This window comes from Neopelma chrysocephalum, unplaced genomic scaffold, assembly GCF_003984885.1.
Source record: "Neopelma chrysocephalum unplaced genomic scaffold, ASM398488v2 Primary Assembly neopelma1_65, whole genome shotgun sequence".
Lineage (NCBI taxonomy): Eukaryota > Metazoa > Chordata > Aves > Passeriformes > Pipridae > Neopelma > Neopelma chrysocephalum.
The window spans coordinates 1,021,600-1,041,538 of NW_020897722.1; the positions used below are offsets into that span (position 1 = coordinate 1,021,600).

General features: G+C 48.6%; 1 protein-coding gene across 2 annotated transcripts; it reads right to left on the reverse strand.

Moving 5' to 3' along the window:
* Positions 1 to 695: 695 nt before the first annotated feature.
* On the reverse strand, positions 696 to 18,915 carry NAA60 (N(alpha)-acetyltransferase 60, NatF catalytic subunit). 2 transcript variants are annotated; one of them, XM_027683546.1, is made up of 7 exons: positions 18,795 to 18,915; positions 7,752 to 7,867; positions 6,479 to 6,608; positions 5,094 to 5,190; positions 2,626 to 2,860; positions 1,690 to 1,869; positions 696 to 1,296 (listed from the first exon to the last, which is right to left on the reverse strand). In XM_027683546.1, the coding sequence occupies exons 2-6, from the start codon at positions 7,859 to 7,861 to the stop codon at positions 1,713 to 1,715; spliced, it is 729 nt and encodes a 242-aa protein (XP_027539347.1). In that variant the 5' UTR covers positions 7,862 to 7,867; positions 18,795 to 18,915; the 3' UTR covers positions 696 to 1,296; positions 1,690 to 1,712. The 2 variants fall into 2 exon arrangements, with proteins under 2 accessions (XP_027539347.1, XP_027539348.1); XM_027683547.1 differs by lacking the exon at positions 18,795 to 18,915 and adding an exon at positions 18,391 to 18,549.
* Positions 18,916 to 19,939: the final 1,024 nt, after the last annotated feature.

The following is a 19,939-nucleotide window of genomic DNA, read 5'->3' on the forward strand; positions in this document are numbered from 1 at the left end:
CCATGCCAGCCCCTGGGAATTCCTGCTGTCCAGGGTAGCACTTGTCACACACAGCACCCTCCCCTCCTGTGCCATTTTATTAATGACCTCCTACCCCAGGGGCTCAGACACTGATGGGACCTTCTGTGACCATCCAGTCTGCAAGGTCTTCTAAGACTCAGCCTGACCTGTAGTGTCACCCCCAGGTCCTGCCCAGCCCCTGCCAGAGCTGGCAGTGCCAGCACATCCAGGCCCTGCACCAGATGGAGCTTGGATCCCTCTGCTCCAGTGACACAATGGGAGGGGAATGAGGAACATGGTGCTGAGCAGGGGAAGAGCCTGAGCCAGGGAAGGAGGATTTACCATGGGAATGCAGCAGGGCCCATGGCCTGGCTGCAGCTCTGGGGCCTCCACACAACTGGACATGATCTGCCAGTGAGCAGAGACTCAGGCCCAGCTGGCCCAGCCAGAGGGGTCCTGCAGCCAGGACACTGCCCAGCACAGCACTGGGGGGTCAGAGCACAGCCCAGAACACAACAGCGAGCAGCTGGGGCACCTTCCTCAGCAAGGAAAAGCTGTTGTGGTCTGTGCACAGATTCCATCACTCCAGAGCCTGCAAGAGCCCAGTGCCAAGGGAGGAGACAGGCTCTGGACCAGACTCTACACCCCCAGCTCCCCTCCCCTGCTACATTCCAACTTGGACAGATGCAGAAAGATCTATACACTATAATACATATATATTTCACTATGAAATAGCAATTTCATTCCCTGCCTTCTACTCGATGCATCCTGAATTCTACGCTTCTTTGTACATCACTCCAGAGGGCTGGTGGGGCTGGGTAGTTTCTCATGCGAGGCAGTTCCTCTCCCTGCAAGTTACCCACAGGAAGCACGAGCAGCTGATGTGGGAGGACCAAACCATGATTCTCATTCTCCCCTCACCCGGCTCCCCTTTCCCCAGCACAACTCTCCGACTGTCCCCTGCCAGCCGTTCAGTGGTTCCTCAGTGCACATTCCTGACCCTCCCTCAGCTGCTCTGGGAGCAGTGGGAGCAGCAGCTGAACCCACGTGTATGGAAGGAGCAAACCAGAGGCGAGGGAGGTGGTGGGGACAGTGCAACATGCACACGGAGTGGTGACGGACACCCAGGCCCGCCCCAGCCCACGGGGGGTCGGGGCTGAGCCCCGGGGTGAAGTCTGCCAAATGTCAGTCCCTGTGGAACAGGGAGTCCCTCCCAGGGGCTGGGTCACTGGCCAAGAGCTGTCATCACTGGAACCAGCGCAGAGCCGGGTGGGTCACGTGGAAGGAGGAACGATCCTATGGAAAGAAAAGAGGGCAGGTGTTGTAGGGAAACCAGGTGTTAATGACGAGTCTCTCCAAGCATGCAGGGGAGCCACAGTGCTGGGAATGTCAGACATGGCAGCAAATGGCCTTCCAGTTCCTGGGCTGGGACAGTGAGGGCTCAGTCACTGTGGGTCTTGCACGCTGCTCCAGTATCTGGGAAAAGGAGAGGGACAGCACATTCCACCTTCTGTTGGGCTCTGGGCTCAACCAGATCAGAATGCGAATTCCCTTCAAATGAAACCAGCAGGAGTTTGGCCACTGGCTGGAGGCCGGAGCACAGTGCTGCCCAGGCACTCCACAGCAGCAGGATGCTCCCACTCCAGGACTGTGGCGTGGGGCAGGGAAGGGGCTGTCCCCAGTACCCACCTGGGCTTCCCACACACCCTCGGTCACATCGTCCGGCTGTACTCGATGCCGCTCTTGGCAGAGATGCCAGACCAGGGCAGGAGGCTGCACAGGAGGCTCTGGGCTTGCCGGTATATCCTCTGGGGAATGGAGCACGGGCTCAGGCTGGCTAGTGTGGATCCAATGTGCTGTAGGTAGTCAGTGGCCACCAGTTAAGGACAAAAACAGTTACACTGTGACTTAAGAAACACATGAAATTGCTCAGTGCACAGTGGAAGCTGCTCTGCTCACTCAGATCTGCTCCTTGCATTCATTGCCACCACCTGTCTGTCAAAAGCAGGTCTGTTCTCCCCTGTAAAAGATGGCAGTTTGGGAGTGCTGGCTCCAATTGTGTGGGAAATACCTCCTCTAAGCAGCTGCCAGTTCTCTTTGCATCCCATGGCAAATTTCTGTGGGAAAGGCAATCCATCCCCCTGCCCCGGGAGGTTGGGATTGACCAGCTACACCTGGGAAAGAGGGGTTCCTTTCCATGATTTGGTGACCTGAAACAAACTCTCTAAGTCAGTGTGAGAGCAGCCTGCTGAGATCCACACCAGGCTCACAGGGGATCCCAAGTTACAGGAAGCAAGACCAATACTTTCTCTGCCATGTTCCAATGCAGGCCAAATCCTGCACCCCACAAGCCAAAGCACGCCCAGCACTTTGGCCTAACACCAGCATTAACTATCACTGGCATCAAACTTGCTCCAGAAATCCTAGGTTGACTCCCTGACCTGTTCCCAGAGGAGTTGGGGGAGCCTGGGGACACAGGGATCACTGTCAAATCCCTCTATCATCGCCTTCCTTCCAGCTTCAGGTTAAACTCACATCTGAGCAGGCAGCAGTCCCCACACTTTGGTGGGTTGCTGTTGTTAACCCCAAACATGGCTTGGCCTGTGCTCAGCAGGTAAAGGATATAAGATTGTCCAGGGTGGGTGCCCGCCGTTGATGTAGAGGACGTAGGTGAAGCCATCTTTGAGGACCCCTCTGATGGAATAGTAATAGGGGAGATAGTGGTGCTGTTTAAAGTCTCTGTTTTCATAGAAGTTTATTGCTGTGTTGTTGGTGGTGAGGACGTGCAGGTAGATGGCTTTGCAGTGGTCCTGGGCAGTGGTGGAGATGTGGTCCTTCAAACTCTCCAGCAAGAGTGAACCTGTGGAAGGGAAGAGCAGCAGGATCACAGTGTGGAGCCTTCCTCAGCATGAGGGCTCATAGGGCTCAGCTGAGTCCTCCTGCAGCAGTGTCTGAGCAGGGATTGCTGCACATCCCTGAGAGCCCCAACAGTTCTCAGAGGACCATGCTAGATGGTTTTAATATGAATCTCATCTCACCTATAAGCATGGCTTCAAAAAACAGAGATTTTAAAGACACAGATCTCTGACTCAATAACCACAAGGATGAGCCAGACATGGGACTTATCAGGACAATGTCACCCATCCCCAGTGGAGCAGCTCCCAGCTGTGGGAAGGTCAGAGTCATTTTCAGTGGTATCAGTTCCACCCCATACATTTATTTATTTTAAAGCCATTTAAAACAGCAGAGTGTCAAAACAGAGCTTCACAAGCAGGTTATTGCCCTGTGTCTGCTGAACTCAAAATCTAACAACTGGTGGGTTTTGAGGATCCCTTCTAAGGAAGAGAGCAGAGGCACAGTCTCTATTCAACCCAGATTTGGTGCAGCCAGCAGGAAAAACCAGAGGAGGGCACAGAGGATACTCCAGCCCCAAGAGACAAGACCTGGAGGTTCATCCACACCACCCCAACACAGCATGGTGGACCCAGCAGAACCTGCATGGGAACTTCTCCCATCAGGTGTGGTAACAACCAGGCTAAAGGATCAGCCTGACTAATACACACAGGTGAGGTGGCTGCTGCTCTTTCACAATCCCCAGGATCTGTACAACTTCCAGAATTTCAGGGCAGAAGTCAAAAGCACTGACTTCATAGTCATTTGATACTTAATGAGAATTTATATCAGTCAAACCCAAAAATATACTGAGAGCAGTTCAGTTTAGTTATGACATATTCCAGTCTTGAAACCTCACAGAAATCCAGCTGTCCTCTGGTTCAAGAATAGCAGAGAACTAGAAACAAAAACCTTTTACTGTCTTCCAGGGAAAAATCAGAGCTTTAGTGCTCAGCAGCATGCCTGGGGTGAAGAGCCTCCTGCATGAAAGGCTTCAGCTTCAAACACCAGCAGAAAAACTCTCAAAAGAAAGGTCTCAGAAAAAGCAGCAGCAGCTTCTTTAGGCTGTGTTGCTACAGGTACAAGTTCAAAGGTTTTGAGAGAGGACAGTAACATGCTGTGTAGATGTAATGGATGCAGGAAATATTGACTCTGATGGGAGAAAATTCCAGCAAGATGGAGCTGGGAAAAAAAATGAGGACTTGGAAACTGAAAGGAGACTCAAAACCACCACAGTTTTACAGAATACCCCTTTACCACCTTCTCTGAACATCATCTGTGCTGCTATTTTCTTCTTTGTACAGGAAGTTTCTCTCCAGTGGCATTTCAATGCAAGGTTTAAACACAGTGCTCTCTCTAAGGACTCTCTGGTCATTTCTTTGTGCATCCTATCAGTTTGTCCCTTTCCAAACATGGCTGGGGGAGAAAGGAGGAGTTGGAGATAATGAGTTATACCTGTATCCACTGAAGATATCCCAGGTGTGCAACCCAGGATCATGCTGCCAAACCTGGCCTGTTCCCTTTTGCAGATCAAAGATGCAGATCAAAGATACAGATCCTGCCTGAAATCGCCCCAGAAGGGCAGCATTTGGTGGCAGAGCACACCCTGCTCCAGGCAGAGGTAAAGCCTTTCTGAACTGCAGGATTCCAAATGGCTGCAGGAACGCCGCACGTGGCAGCAGACATTCAGAGCTGACTTGTCCAGGCATTTGAGATCTAACCAGGTCCAAGTTATACTCTTTTTCCAGTTTCCTTTGTCATTTTCTAACTGTTTGTTCTATCTGTTGAAGCTGAAAGCTTAAAAGCAGCTCTATTTTCTGCCTCAGGGATCAGGCTGCTGATACCCATAAGAGAAAATCATTTCAAACCCTGCTCCAGGGTGAAGTTCTCACACTTCCAGTCAGTCTCAGCAGCAGGGCTGCGAGTTTTTGGTGTGCTCAGCTGGCCCCTGGGAACAAGACGGACAAAGCCCTGTGCTCTTTGGAAATATTTGCATATTGTGTTGTGTCCACACCGGTAAAAAGCTCTCAGTGCAGCTGCACTGACACCAGGCAGGAGATGTAGGTGCACCACCTTCCCACCTGCTGGTATCAGTCTGGGGTAAGCCTTTCCTACAGGGATATGCTGGAGCTCCTTCAGTCACACCCACTGGCCACATGTAGCAAACGAGAGCAAACAGTTGTCACTGGGCAGCATCTTACCTATTCCATGTTTTCTGAACTCCTTCACCACTCCAAGACTTAGGATGTAAGCAACTTGAGTGTCCACAGGAAAATTGGAAGCTAGGATGTCTCCATCCTGAGTAGAGATATGACAAGTTATTTAGTAGGTACCCGGGGAGGCACAGGAGAAAGCAGAAATCCTGTACTGGAACACCTGAAAACAAGGCTGAAGCAGGAATCTTCTCTTCACTGAACAGTCTTAGCTGAAGTTTTTGGAAAGGAAGTTCAAAAATCCAAGCATGGTTCCTTTGGGGCTATTCCTACTTTCATATCATCTTCCCAGACAGAGAACACAAATCATGGTGTTTCCTGACTACAGACATTACCTGTGGCCTTAGGGACAGAACATATTGGCTTTCTTTACCAGGAAGGATTCAAAGTGCCAGTTCTAGAGTCACCCATCAGTGTCTAGATCAACCCAGCAGGTCCTCATGGCCTGCAAGCTCCACCTGAGCTCCATGTCAGCTGGACATCCCTGGACTGCTGCAGAGGACAAGGAGCACATTCCACAAGCCCAACTGCTGGAGCGGTGGCTGAATAAGCCCTTGGCTTCCAGCTTGGCTGGGACAAGAGCCTTTTGTTAGAGTTGCTGAAGGTGCAGCTTCTGACTTTGATGAGCTTTGAGGTGAAGCCAGATAGCTGAAGTGAAGAGACCCGTGCTGCTCAGTGCCCTCAGCTCCTGTGAATGTTGGGATTATTGTTTAACCACAACACTGATGGCCTTTCAGGGGTTATGCATCCTCTGCACTGCCCCTGCTTTTTTTTAGTGGTCTTCTCCCACACTGTGCTCAGTGACCATCACTTCTCTCCCTCTCTGCTGTATTGTGTTGTCTCCCCTGGCCTCCAAGCTGTATTATCTCTGAAGCTCAAGCTCTTTGCAGGCTGGTTACCTCCCCTCTGGGTTCGAGATAGGGACTGTGAAAATGGAGGGGTTTCTGCAGGAAGTCACCAGAGTGACTCTCCCAGTACAGCTGAGAAAGCTCTTAAGTAAGAAAGGTAAAGGTTTCTTCTCCCACAGCTACACATCCTGCAGTCACCAGGGACACTGAACACAGCCAGGCAACAGTTAAGTGCCTCCTGCACAGGTATTTGGGATTACACCTGCATGATCTCATCCCTCAGCTTCCCATCAGGCCGTGGGCTGCAGCAGGAGGAGACTCTGTGGCACCAGGCTCATGTGTTCAGACACATCCCCCCACCCAGGCTCCGTTAGCTGGAAATCAGCACACGCTTCACTCCCTAAATTAACTCAGGGTCAAGTGTCTGAATAGAAGGGGAAAAAAAAAATACCCCAAGCAGGTCCCACCCCTGTTAACCACGGCAAGAGGTGGATTATGTCACTGGAGCTCAGTGTAGGGACTTACCTCCTTGTGCACCTTCGTTCTGCTCTTGATCTCTGCCACTATCATGCCCACGATGGAGCCTCTGTACGTGGCTGCGAGGGAAAAGAACTTCTTGTTGGAAGTGATATCTCGGTACCATGAGTCAGGGTACCTGGGAAGGAAGGGAAACCAGCAATGTTTCAGGATGCAAAACCCACATGCTGAGATGCTCAACTGGAAACAGCTGTTGCACCCCCTTTGGTAAAATGGCATCATATAATGGCCTCCTTGCCTTGCTAAGAGAGCCACATTTTTGGTTTGCATTCACTGCCCAGAGCTTTCAATTCCATCTTTAGCAAGTTATTTTTAAATGCAAGATCCATCTGCCCTCATCTAAAAGCGTAAGGATCTCATTAATTTGATACACGTGTAAAAAAAATACTGCATATTGGAACAAAAAAAAAAAATCACACCACCAGCCTCCAACTCTCCTCCTCCTTCTGCAGATACAAAAGGGAGACTGGGGTACTCATTTATTTCAAAATGAGAGTTCAGCCTTGCATTTAAAAGAAATCTACAAACTCAAAATGTTATGAATGCTTTTGCTGATTTGTTATATTTTATACAATCTTATTTATAATCTGCTTAAATCTTCTATAAGCTGCCTCAACAAAGCTAAAGAAAAAAAACCCTTGAAGCCTACAGCTGTGCTTTCCTTGAATGGTTTAGGCCAGAAATCTGTCACTGTCCCCCAGAAAAGCTCCTCATTCCTGTGCTTTTGCAGTCATGGGCATTTACCAAATGGGGGCCTGGGGAACTGACCTGGGACAGGCTGAGATGAGCTTTAAGCCAGACCTTTGGGAGCAACAGTGATGCTGAGGACACAGGGAAGTACTGCTCATTTCCCCTGGGACATTCAGAAGGCCAATCCCTCAGGAACAGCTGCTCCCTGTTGGTTTGGTTTGGCTCTGAGGGCGTTTCCTCGGCACACGCTCCAGGACACAACTTCCTTTCACAGGGATGCTGTCCTTTTTCCTGGAGGTGTGCCCCTTTCCCCACCTCACACACAGTCTTTCCCAAAGCCCATTTTCCTGCCACAATCTGCACACAGGAACTTTCTGATGCCTTCAGGCCCCTCCAGGACAGGCAGCAAAGGGCTGTTACAGCAACACCAGCACAGCGCACAGAGGATTCCGAACCTGCCGCTGTCCTGGCAACAGCCCAGATGGCTGCAGAGCCTCTGGAGTCAGCTCCAAACTGGACCAGTGCAGACTCCCAGCCTTTGTTTCAGATCCCCCCCGAGCCAGTGACGTACTCTATTGGGAACCAGTCTCCACAGAGCTGTTTCACTGTGTCTATGTCATCGTGGCACAGCAGGCGCAGGTTCACGTCCGTCAGTGCAGTCGGGGGCACCTCCTCTGTCATTCACGCCTGCAAGGACAGGAGGCACATGAGGAATGATGGAGGACAGGGTCTGATCCCACCTCCAAGCACCGGGAGGATCTTGGCATTGATAAAGCTGTTTTTCCCCAGCAAAATGAATTTTCAGGAGAGATGAAGCAAACCATGGCAACATTCATTCGAGAAATAACTTGAAGCCGTGTTGCCCGCAGGATGAGCCCAGCTTGCTGCTCAGCCTAACCCACCCTTCCAGCCCTGCATCCATGCCCATCCCACTCCCTGTGAGCACAGCATGGTGTGCACATGGCCACAAGTCCTTCCAAAAAGAGCTCAGGGTGCTGCATTAAATAAGCCAACAATGTGCCAAGTGTACCTTATGTTGCACGGAGCTCTTCAAATGTCTGTGCAGGACCAACATTTTGTTAAAACAAAACTGAACAAACAGCTTAAAAAGGAAGCACTGCTAGAAGAGCATTTAGAAAGTCCTCTTGCACAAACCTGCCATCTCCAGTGAGTACATATGCAGAGGATTTCAACTCTTTAAAATGTTCATTTTGTTTAACCTATGCTGGGGAAATGAGACCTAGTTTCACTCCCCTTGTTCCCATGTGGCACAATTCCTCAAGGGTTGGCTTTCCAGCCCGGCAGAGACCAGTCAAATACAGAAATCCCAGGACACCTTTTCTCCATAGCACTGCCACGATCTGCTAACCACGTACAGGGCTGCAATGTCTTCAGCCTTTTTTAACAAGGCACCAGAGGGAAAGGAGCAAGTGATAACTGAAGTGGTTGTAAAAGGATTTGCAGCACTGATGCATGAATGGAGAACAGGCTTCAGGCAGGACAAAGCCCCACATGAGATTGACAAGGCACAGCAGCTCCAGGAGTCAGTTCCCTTGTCTCTCTTGCTCCAGCCCTCCCAGGTCGAAGAACCAGACCAGGATGCAAAGGAAAGAAAAGCCAAACCCACCACCCTTAACAAAAACAAATGACTTGAAATTTTTACTTTTCGCAATTTTAAGAGTCTCAAATCTTGGTTTCAAAATGCCGAGTTATAAGGGAAATGCTGCACACAGCAGTGTTTGTCTGTGCCCTCCTGGTGAAAGGGATGCTCAGCTTTCCAATCCTCTTGATTTAGAGCTCAGAGCTTGAGAAGGAACAAATTTAAACACACTCCTCACTGGACTGGATGTGCCATTTGAGCAGCTTCTACACAAAAGTCATAACTGGCAAAGTTACAATTGCCAGTTGTACAATTGTTGTTACAATTTGGCGATTAACTGTAAGTAATTAAACTTATTTTGTCAGATACAGTTGCTCTGTGACTGGCAAAGATGCACAAAAGGAGCAGGCACAGCAATGAGCCCCATTTGATGTGTTTTGACAGCACACAACCCTGGGCGATTGCTCTCCTAAAAATATTGAAACACCCCCTTTCCGCTGTACTCCTCAGAAAAAAACAGGTTAAGCCACAAAACCCACATTCTGTCCCCAAATTTCTCTTTTAAGGTACAAAAACCAGCTTTTTTCTGCAGCTCCACTGGATGAGAGGGTAGAGAGCAACTCCCAGTTAGCACAACACGAGGATATTCAGAATCCCCGGATGTCAGGGTCCTTGGAACTCAATATCAGTGCTGAGAGAGCTCCAACAGCTCTTGAAAAAGATGAAATAGGGTGGGTTTCTTCAAGAAAGGGATCCCTCCCAGACACAGCTTTACTCCCAGTGACTGCTTCTACATATTTCCTAGAGAAATATGTAGAAAGAGATCCGTAATACTGATGTGGATCACCTGTTCTCCTCCACAGAATTCCTTAAAAAGAATAACAGCTATTTCCCAGCCTATTCTAGGACTGTGGCTGCATATTTACTGAGCAGCCTACAGTGTTCACGATCAGTCCAGATGCCAGTTTCAAAACAGCTTAAGCACCTACAAAAACGGTACTTCTTGCTGCCTTTAGAACTCATTTTACACTCCTAGAATTGCCTCAAGTCCCCCGAGGCTGGACTTGCAATCTGCACCCTGTCATGGCAGAGCACACACTCTCCACCAACCCCTGGTGACCTTTTAAGAAGCCTCAGCTTTACCCCGTGGGACCCTGAAGGAAGGAAGGGCACGTTCACTGGCTGTGGCTGATCTGATCCACACCACTCCTGCCTGATGGTGTGGATCCCAGGCCCACCCTCCCACTCCTCCCACCCTTGCCAGACCCTTTGCTGAGCCATTTCAGAGCAGTGACACACCACAGGATCACTTTTCTTGAGAAGTTTTAATGCTCCTGTAAGGCAACACCCCTTCTCAGGCAATGCTCTCAGCATTAATAAATCAGAGAGAAATGAAGCCACCATGCCAGAGCCATTATTTTTCCTAATGAGTACAAAAGGCAGGGCCCAGGAGCAGAGTGAGCCAGCAGCTGCTGCGGGAGAGGCAGAGCCAGCACAGGACACATTCCTGTGAGGATTAGTCCATGTGTATCTAACACTACATTCTCAAAGAGCTGGGCAAGCATTACACATTATCCTGGAGCTGAAGCCAGCCTTAAAAAAGTAATCCATGACTGTTTTGTTGAACCGGGTAATTCCCCTCTCCTCAAATTCAGACACCAGGACAGGTTGTGTTTGCAGGGACTCACTCCATGACCCAATCCGGATGCTGCACATTTAAGGAACATTCAGGACATCTGTCTGGCACTATGTCCTGCCATAGGGTTTTAGGAGAGCAGAGTTGTGCCCCTTCCTCTCTGGCCAGGCCTTGCTGCAGTAAGAGGCTGCTATGACCACGAGAGAAGAAATCCCAGGCAAGTCAATCCCCTTCATACCCGGGTGACAGCTCTCCATGGATACCCAAGACCAGGTCCTGCCCCTGGGCACAGCCAAAGCCCTCAGCAAAACCCTCAGCCAGCACAGTGACCAGAGCATCACTTTCATGGTCAGCTTAGTTTTAGAGGACAAAAATATATGTTTGGAAGCACAAAAAAATGATAAAACCCCCCAGTATCAGTGTAAAATACAACCCTAGGGCTTGATGAAAGTTAAAAGGGCCATTAGGGGTTTTGAGGTAGCAACACTGACAACCCAAGTTCTGACCTTTGAGATCAAGTGGTGGCTGCTGCGAAGCCAAACACAGGCTCCAGGGACATGTGGTTAACTGAAGGAGGTCCACAGCCATTTTGGAAAAGCCAAAATGAAGTTATCTTATTTCTTTTAATATCTTTGTTCACATGATGGCCACGGTCTGGGAGGGACGTGGTTAACATCACCCACTGCCTCTGCTCCCAGGGGAGCACAGTGACCTCACCCTGCTGTTAAATGGAAAATATTGAGGAGGATTGTAAATGAGCCAACATTTCATATTTTATGAAGGGATTGTGCAGCTAAACTTTTTCAAAAGCACTGAGGACATCCTTTTCCAAAATACTGCAGGTCAGTACTCAGCATTGAATTCCCTTTCCTACCTAAAACCTGTAGATATTAACACATAAATTCATTTCAAAAATACAGGAAAGCATAAAGGTTTTGAGCATTTCTGCTACCCTTCTGCCTTGCTCTGTTGAAACAAATTTTACAACATGTTTTGGCCTTAGGTGTAATGGGCAGCTCAGAGCAACCTGTCAAATTCTTCTGACAAATATTTAGCAGTAATGGAAGTTGGATGAACAGAAATAGTAAGCACATTACTAAATTAGCCAACTTGACATATTGTTTTAAATTAAAGCACATTGTAAGGCCTAAACTTACTATTTAAAAATAATCTTTGGCATCAACAAGCTCTGGCTTTGATGAGCTAAAGGACAGCATTTCACAATTCTGTCTAAAAGGCAGCAGAGCATTTGGCTCCCAGCATCAGCCCAAGCAATGGCTGAGGCTCCAGGAATTATTTATCCCTGTTCACTGAGCACAAAGAGCTGAGTACAGGCACTGACACATTTCTACCACCAGCACTTCCAGGCAGTTCTCATTTTCAGCCAGGTGCAGGGACAGTTTCTTTATTTGAACCAGATGCTTCGCAGATTAGAAACCTCAACTCAGGCTTTTCTCGAGAGCAGGAAGTTTTCTTTCCCTCTTGAAGTTCTTGTATTTAAACAACAACAACAACAACAAAATCTACATCAGACCCCATTTCTAGAGAAACAGGCAGCCACACAGAACCAGCACTCTTAATCCTACAGGGTGTTCAAATGCAGGATAAAGCCTGATGTTGACTAGACTTCGGCAGGCAGCTGCTTAAATGTGTTCGAAAATCCCTCGAGCGCTTCTATACCCACAAAAACGTGGCCAAGTGGTTCTGCAAGTTAAGATTTCCCTTGTTTAGCACTGTTAGATGTGTTTTAACAACATTTCTGCCTTGTGCAGCCTGTAAAAATGAGTGGGACAATGAACTGTCACAAGACACTAGTTTCATTAATTTTTATTTGGATTTCAGCTTCCATGCAGATGAACTCATGAAATTCCCAAATAAAAACTTTATTATTTAGCAACAAACATCACCGAATTTCCTGGCAGAATAAAAGTCAGGTGATCTAATACTAAAGTTAAAGAAATAGTAACTAGGGTTGTTTACATATATAACTCCCAATAAGGGATGTATTGGTTTCAAATTTAGTGTTCACACAAAAATGGGAGGGAATCTTCTTCACTTGCAGAAACAAAGCTAAGACTGAAGGTCATCAAAAAACCTTTTACTGTTACTTAACAGCTAATTGAAATCCTAATTAATCCTGAACAGAAAGAAGCAAACCTGCAGGAAAGAGTAAAGAAAAACAATCCCTGGTAGCCTGTGGGTGTCTCTGAAGTGATCCCATAATTCAGGCAGCACTGTCCCCACGGACACATACACCCAGCCACCCTGGTATTCCCGGCACCTCCAGCATGAAACAGTGTGGATCCTCAGAGGGATGAAGATTTTCACCTCCTGGAATTCAAAGCATTTACTTGGAGCACACTCCTGCTGGATTAGTAAGGATTATCTGCTGTTGTTCCACAGAAGGAAAAGGCTGAGCTCCTGCAGGCGCCTCCCAAGTACACACCAGGCACAGGCCAGGCCAGAGGAATCCCAGAGACACCGGACAATCCGCTGGGCACAGGCAGGATGTGAGCTGGCCCTTCCCTGTGTGCCTGTGCCCAGCACTGCAGCCACACACATGTCACAGTGGCTGTATTTTACTTTGCAGATGCTCCCTGGAAGGTGTACCTGCACACACAGCAGGACAGAGACGGATTCCTCATGCCTGGAACCCTCACCAGAGGAGCTGGTCCAGCGCCGCCACCAAATCCTTGTTTGTGACTCCCGTGTGGACAATCCTCAAATCCCAGTAAGGCAAGATTTCCAGGAAACAAATTCTAATGCCACCTGGTGTCCTCTCTCACTTGTAAAGAAATAGGACCAAACAAAGCCCAGACAGAATTTTAAAAGCTCCCCAAAATGCAACACAGCACCCAAAACAGCCACAAACTCTGCTGTTGTCTGGGGACTGGCACTTCCAGAATGCCAGCAGGAGTTTTCACAGCTAGAAGTCTTTCTACCTTGTGCCATCTGGCTCTGGGGACTTGATTTACATTAAACCATTCAATCTGAACCAGTCTAATTCCCCAAAGCAGTAAAGATTTCCCTGCTGCATTTCATTTTCAGCTTACTGTGTTTTTAGGTTACTGGTCTCGCAGGGAATGTTCTACACAGACAACCCCTGTCACCAAGCTCCTTTCATTTAATACAATGAAAGTGCAACTGGATTTGAAAACATCATGAATTCATTACTAAGAATCTCAAAGAGGTGATTCCAGGACTTAAGGCAACATTATTAAACCAATAGGAGCCAAATTTTTAAAGATATTTAAATACTGACAGTATTTAAATGACAGTTCCAAGGTTCTACTTCAAGTGTGGTCACAGAATAAAAAAATTAGGTTGGAATGATCTTTTGGGGTTTAACCCAACTTAGGTCAGGTTGCTCAGGCCCACACAATGTCAACGAGGAGCAAATCTCTTGGGATCACACAAGTTCCTTTGGATCTAAAGGTGCAACTGGAAGCTGGGGTATTCAATGTGCTGCCTACACCAAGAGCCCCCCTGTGCTATGTGAGCAATGCCATCACACCTCTGCAGGTGATTTGTTACACTCTGTTTATCCCATTTAATGCTCCTGCTCCTTCTAGGAATCCCACGGGGGTTCATCTGGGACAAGCAGCACACAAACCCCAGAAGACACAGTTTTCCTCATTCCCAGTTTGTTATGGAAACCAACGGGGCTTGGAGTTCACAGTCATAAACAGAACAGTGGTGGTTTCACCTCCATCCCTGTACCTTCATCACATCCCACAGGAGTGCTGCCCAAAGCTGCCATCACTTCATTCCCTACATTAGCAGAAGGGGATGCATGGAATGAGTGAGATTCTTAATGAGAAATCTAGGACAAAATGACTGATTCTGTGCCTTAGTCTGAAAGCAACGTAATAACATGGCTGAGATGCTAATTATGTGATTTTACAACACTCCATGACACTTTTTGATCTGTTTTTCTGTCATTTCTACCAGAATCACAAGCACTGAGCCTCAAAGCCCTCATGGACCCTGGGTCACTCAGGGACATGCACTTGGAGCTCCTCATTATTTAAGTTCCTTCAGCAGGAGCTTCTTTCTGTGCAGAAAACTGCTCTCCCCAACCACCTGCCCCTGCACAGCCTCCCAGGCTGCCACACCTTGAAGATCATCCTGCTAAATCAGTATCTCACCAAACACCAAATACACCAAACAAGTCCATCTGACATCAAACCCCCCTCGTTTGGAACAGCTACAAGACTTGGCCAGAGCACACTGGACAGTCAGGGAGGCAGCACTGTCACACACACCTTGGGAAATACCTCCTGGCATCCAGCCCTGCTCCCAGAGGCTCACCCCACGCTGCTCAGACAGTTTTTCCTCAGCTCTGAAGTTCTGAAAACACGGTTCTAAGGAACACGTTTGTACCTTGACTCCAGCTCCGCCCGGACCGGGGTGTGCACAGCACAGCACTAAAAGCCTGGAAGCAGAACACACTGAATCACTGTAATTAACACTCTGGCCTCCAGCCACGAAGCCTCAGCGTTTGAAACAGTCCCTAAAAGGATATTAGGAAGTGAGAAGGCAAAATACAGTTCTACCTGCGCAGCAAGCAGCGGTTATTTATTTGAAACGAAAACACTTACTGTTAGTGCAATCCTCTGACACTTGTATCCCTGATCCTTTGCCCACTTGGAGCTGGACTCGTCAGACTCCCAGCAGCACAAAATGTTAATGTTTTGCATGCAAGCTGCCTTCCAGGCTGCTCTTTCTCCCTACAGCTCTGGAAACATTGCTGGAGCCGTGGATTTCACGGGAGCTGCTCCCCGAGTGAAGTGTCTCTAAAGCACAGTGCACAAGGCATGGCTTCCTGCTGCCCCAGATACAGCAATTCCTCCCGGGAATGGCAAACAAGAATCTCTAAGAGGGTTTTGCTGTTAAATCTTTTCTTGTTAAGATGGGGAAGAGAAAATCTGCTTTGTGACAGTGGCACTGTGGGGAGTTCAAACCCAAGGGTCACAAGAGAAGCACACTGGCAACAGGAACCTCGCCGGAGGGGAGATTTAATACACAAGTTCCTCCAGAAAACAAAAACAAACCCCCACACAATTCATCACACCGCTGCCATTTCTAAATAAGAATAAACAGCCACGCAGAAAATGTATGTTAGTGCCTGAAAAACCAGCCAGAAATTCAGGCTGGTGTGGTACAAAACCTGGGAAAGGGGAATTGGAGGCTGCCCCCATTTCCTACACACCGTCCTCATTATGGAGCAGCAACACAAAACCCAGTCCCTTCACCTACACCCTTACAGGGGACACCAACACAGAACTTTTCAGAGGTTACTGCAAGCAAGGTGCTTTCAAATAAAATAAACTTTAAAAATGCTTGGCAAGAACATTCCTTTCCCAGTTGGCAGACAAGTGCCTCAAGCTCACACCTCTCCAAGATCCCAAATTTAAAATCTGAGCCAAAATGGCTCCTTTTCTTTTCCTTTCTCAGTGACTTTTCCAGCATAAGACACTCAGATTCAACTCAAAAACCCCACTGCTGCTGTTTTAAGCCAGTAACATTTAAAATGGATTCTGGCAGAGGTGTCTGCTCTGACAGCCATATAGTAAGTTGAAAAGGAGAAATTAAAAACTTAATTAAAAGCTAATGTTGGAAAACTGAGCAGCTCCTGTTCCCACCTTTCTGCAAGGAGGAAAGTGTGGGGGGGACACAGTGTGAGACACGAAGCTCTAATTCTTTTTGCAGCACTCTGTATTGAAGCAATCAGACACACTTTGGTTAAAAAAAAAAGGCAGGAAGATGGAAATGATCCTACTCTGAGAATGATTTTGGATACTGCTTGACTTCCACATTTGCAGACAAGGTGCTCAGCCAAGACAGAACTTTCTCTGCTGTTACTCTGAACAGCTTAAGCCCAGTTGGTTCCTTAAAAGCATCTTAAGACGTCACTTGAGGGAATTCCTGCCCATGACCCACAGCAACCTGTGATGAGCAAGGAGGCTGAGCCTCCTGGATTTCTGAATCAGCTCTGCCAGGAAGTCCCTGGGTCTGCACCTGTAATTCCTCAGGTATTTACAACAGCACTGTCATCCACAGTCAGCCTTTGCAACCACAGTTTCCCCTGCTCCTGCTCACTCCAAAAATTATGCTGTGAGTGGCCAGGGTGAGGGGCATAGGGGTGGAAAATGGACAGGAAGTGAGGGAATGGCTTTTGGGGTGGCAGGACCAGTTCCCATCAACTGATGGGCTACAAGAGCAGCACTGACTCACTGACTGACTACACTGGCCCAACCCCTGTATTCAGAACACCCCCCAAAAAGCCCTCCAGGAAGCAACAAACCCCCCACATGTAAATAAAGATCATCCTTAGTAGGGGAGAAAACACCAGACAGGAGAGAAGCACTAGACTTTGTTAACAAAAATAATTGCACGTGTTCTGTTAAAGGCTCTTTGGCTAAAGACCAGTTTCTGAATTCCACTGAATTCATCACATCCAAGGCCAGCCCAGATACCTGAAATCAGGATGATTGACACTGGTTTAGCAAAAGAAGGGAAAATTAAGAATGGCACAGGTTTCAAGAGGCATTCACAGTCAGACATACGTCAATTTGCTTTAAGGACACCCAGCAACAAGCTGAGAGAAACAGCAGCGACTTCAAAGAGCAAAACGACCTATCAGAGCAACACTTACACACTACTGAATGTTTCTTCACTTACCACCAGGCGCAGAAACACTAATTAAAGCAGTTTACAAGACACAACAGAACTACTTTTAAAGCTGCAAGATAAACCCTTCTACTTTACAAGCCTGGTACCTGCCCCTGCTTCTAAGGGGGGCGAGGCTGCTCGGTCTTATCTTGTAAATAAATGAGGAGCTCACACTGGATCTATAACACATTGGGACAGAGCCACCACTCGGGGGGATTTTGTTGGTTTTTTGGGGTTTTTTTCCACCTCCCTTGTGAGACACCTGCTGGAGTTTATTCATACAAACAACTGGTTTATCTGAAAACACCACGCACTAGTGCTCCCAAAACACTCCCACAGGAGTCCTTCAAAAAGGCTTCTGAGGAAACTAAGCTGGGCTAAGGGGAGTCTGTGGCAGATTAAAGAAGTTAATTAAGATAATTAATTACATTAAACGAATCTAGCATGAATCCACACTGAAAAGAGATTCCAGCTATGATCTGTTCAGCAAATTTATAACTAGATGGAAGAAGAGAGTAATAGATATGCAACAAAACTGGCTGATGATCCTTTGGGATAAGGCACAGATTTCCAGGATGGTAACATTTAAGATGTTGTCAGGTGTAGAAAGCTCTCACAATGCCCAGAGACAGATAAATCTGTAAGTTGGTAGATAAAAAAGAGAAAGGAGAGAGGCAAACATTTCCAATTTGTGTGAACCACTGCAAGGGGGAAAAACATCCACGTTCTCACAGCGAGTTCCCTGAGAACATTTGTTGCTCGGCAGCAAAGAATGATAATGGGAATTATCAAAACAAACAGAGAGGGGAAAACGCATCTAGAAAGTCTGGGGTGAGCTGGGGACAGAGATTTAATGTCTCTATGTATCTGTCAGTAAAAAGCCAGACACTGAGACGCGTTCTCGGGAGGGGAAAGATCTCCAAGATCCCCCAGCACGGGCTGGGAGCGGCTGCAGCACAACACAACCGGGATAAACCACAACAGACCCAGAGCAGGCCGAGCTCAAACACAACACAGTTAACATAATAAAACATCTGAACAGCTCGCAGTGCGATATGACAATAACCTGATGCCTGTGGATGTCTGAGACACGTGCTTTGGCTCCCGGCTGGACAAGGCAAAGCCGGCAGGGATGAACCAGTCCCGGTCAGTGACAGGATATGGGAACAGGAGCACTTCCAGCACCAGCAATCTCCAGAATGGGGGTGCTGTTTTCACCACGTACACAGGGCAGGTACATCCCACCCCGCAGAGCCCGAGGGCAGTGGCACAGCCGCTGGAGCACCGCTGGAAACGCACCTGCCGCCGTGCCGTGAAGACTCTGGGGCAACACTAAAGGCTCAGCTTGTCCAGTTACACTTAAAAAACCTCAACACACGCCCCGCAAAACCCCCGGCCGTCAGCCCGCGTCCAAACAAACCCGAGCAACTCCTTCCTCCCCGCGGGGAAGCAGCGAGATCCCGCCGTACGCGACACATTCCCGGCTCTCCCGCGGGGGAGGAGGAAATGGGGCGGGACACAGGCGAGGGGCTCTCCGTTACCAGGCAGGGCGGGAGCGCATCCCACGGGCCCCGCGGCCTAGTGGCGGGGAAGGGGCGGGGTTGCCATGGCGACCGGACGGGCCCGTCCCAGGTGCAGCCGCCATGACAACCCCGGCCCGGCCGCCCCGCCACGGAGACCCCCCCAAATCGCTCCTGGCTCACCTGGGAGGGGCGGCGGGCGCGCCCTCAGCACATCCCGGAGCGAGGCCGGACTTGGGACCGGGGGGGACACGGCGGCCACTTCCTCAACCGGGGCACCGCGCAGTAACGCGCCTCCCCATTGGCTGCCGCCGCCGCGCGTGACCGCTGGGGCCGCGCACGCGCAGAGCGGGGCAGCGCCGGTCCCCTGAGGCCACGCGGGCGGCGCCGGGCGCTGCTCGTAATTACAGGGGCTGGTAATTAACGGGGAGTCCGTGAGCGCAGGCACTTGCGAAATGGGAGGTGAGGTTGCGTCATGCCCCTGTGTCACCTGGCCGGAAGTTTTCCCTCCGTCCTACAGTGGAGAAGGACCCAGGAGACTTCTCACAGTGCAGGGACTTGGTGACATTAATGGCTCTAATCCTGAAATTAGGAGTGTTTAAGGGTTTTTCCTTGTTGTCGAAGCTCTACAAAGTGAGTTGAGACAGGATATTTCAGACCTACAATGCTTACCAAGTCCAACTGGCTGAGCAAAATTTAGAGCACATTTATTTATTTTTAATAATAACAATAATAATTGTAATTAATAATCAGAAATACAAATTATTATTGTTATTGTTGTTGTTATTATTACTATAATTATTATTTCGATTAGATAATGTGGGGGTTGGACTAGATGAAATCCAGAGGTGCCTTCCAACTCTAACTATTCCATTATTATTATTATTATTATATTATTATTAACCTTCCCTTTCCAGAGGACAGCCACAGTTCCCTTTCCAGCTGTTTCATTCAAATCAGGCTTTCCCATCTTCCATCAATTTTGTCCTTATTTTGCAGCCAGTGTGGAACCAGAGCCCCCACATCACCTCACACAAGGACCAGAGCAGCAGAGGTCCTTGTCACAGCCACTGATGTGTAGAAAAAACCCTTTTCTCCTGCTTTTTCACCCCTTGGAGGGGGCTCAGAGAAGGACAGCATGACGAGAAAGGGGCTGGACACCACATTTGGTTGTTGTGACAAGAGCAGCACGTTCTGCTGCCCTTCCCAGATGATTCCATGCATCCCTGTGCCCCACTCAGAGCTGGCCTGAACACCACAGCCAGCCTTTGGCCAGTTTTCCAGCCAGCATTAACAAAACACACCAGACCTCACCCCAAATTTTCAAG

Coding starts and splice junctions, on each gene's coding strand:
- NAA60 (XM_027683546.1), bottom strand. CDS start 7,861: ATGACAGAGGAGGTGCCCCCGACTGCACTGACGGACGTGAACCTGCGC. Junction 5,191..6,478: donor GAACGAAGGTGCACAAGGAG/GTAAGTCCCTAC, acceptor ATCTCTACTCAG/GATGGAGACATCCTAGCTTC. Junction 2,861..5,093: donor GTTCAGAAAACATGGAATAG/GTAAGATGCTGC, acceptor TCCCTTCCACAG/GTTCACTCTTGCTGGAGAGT.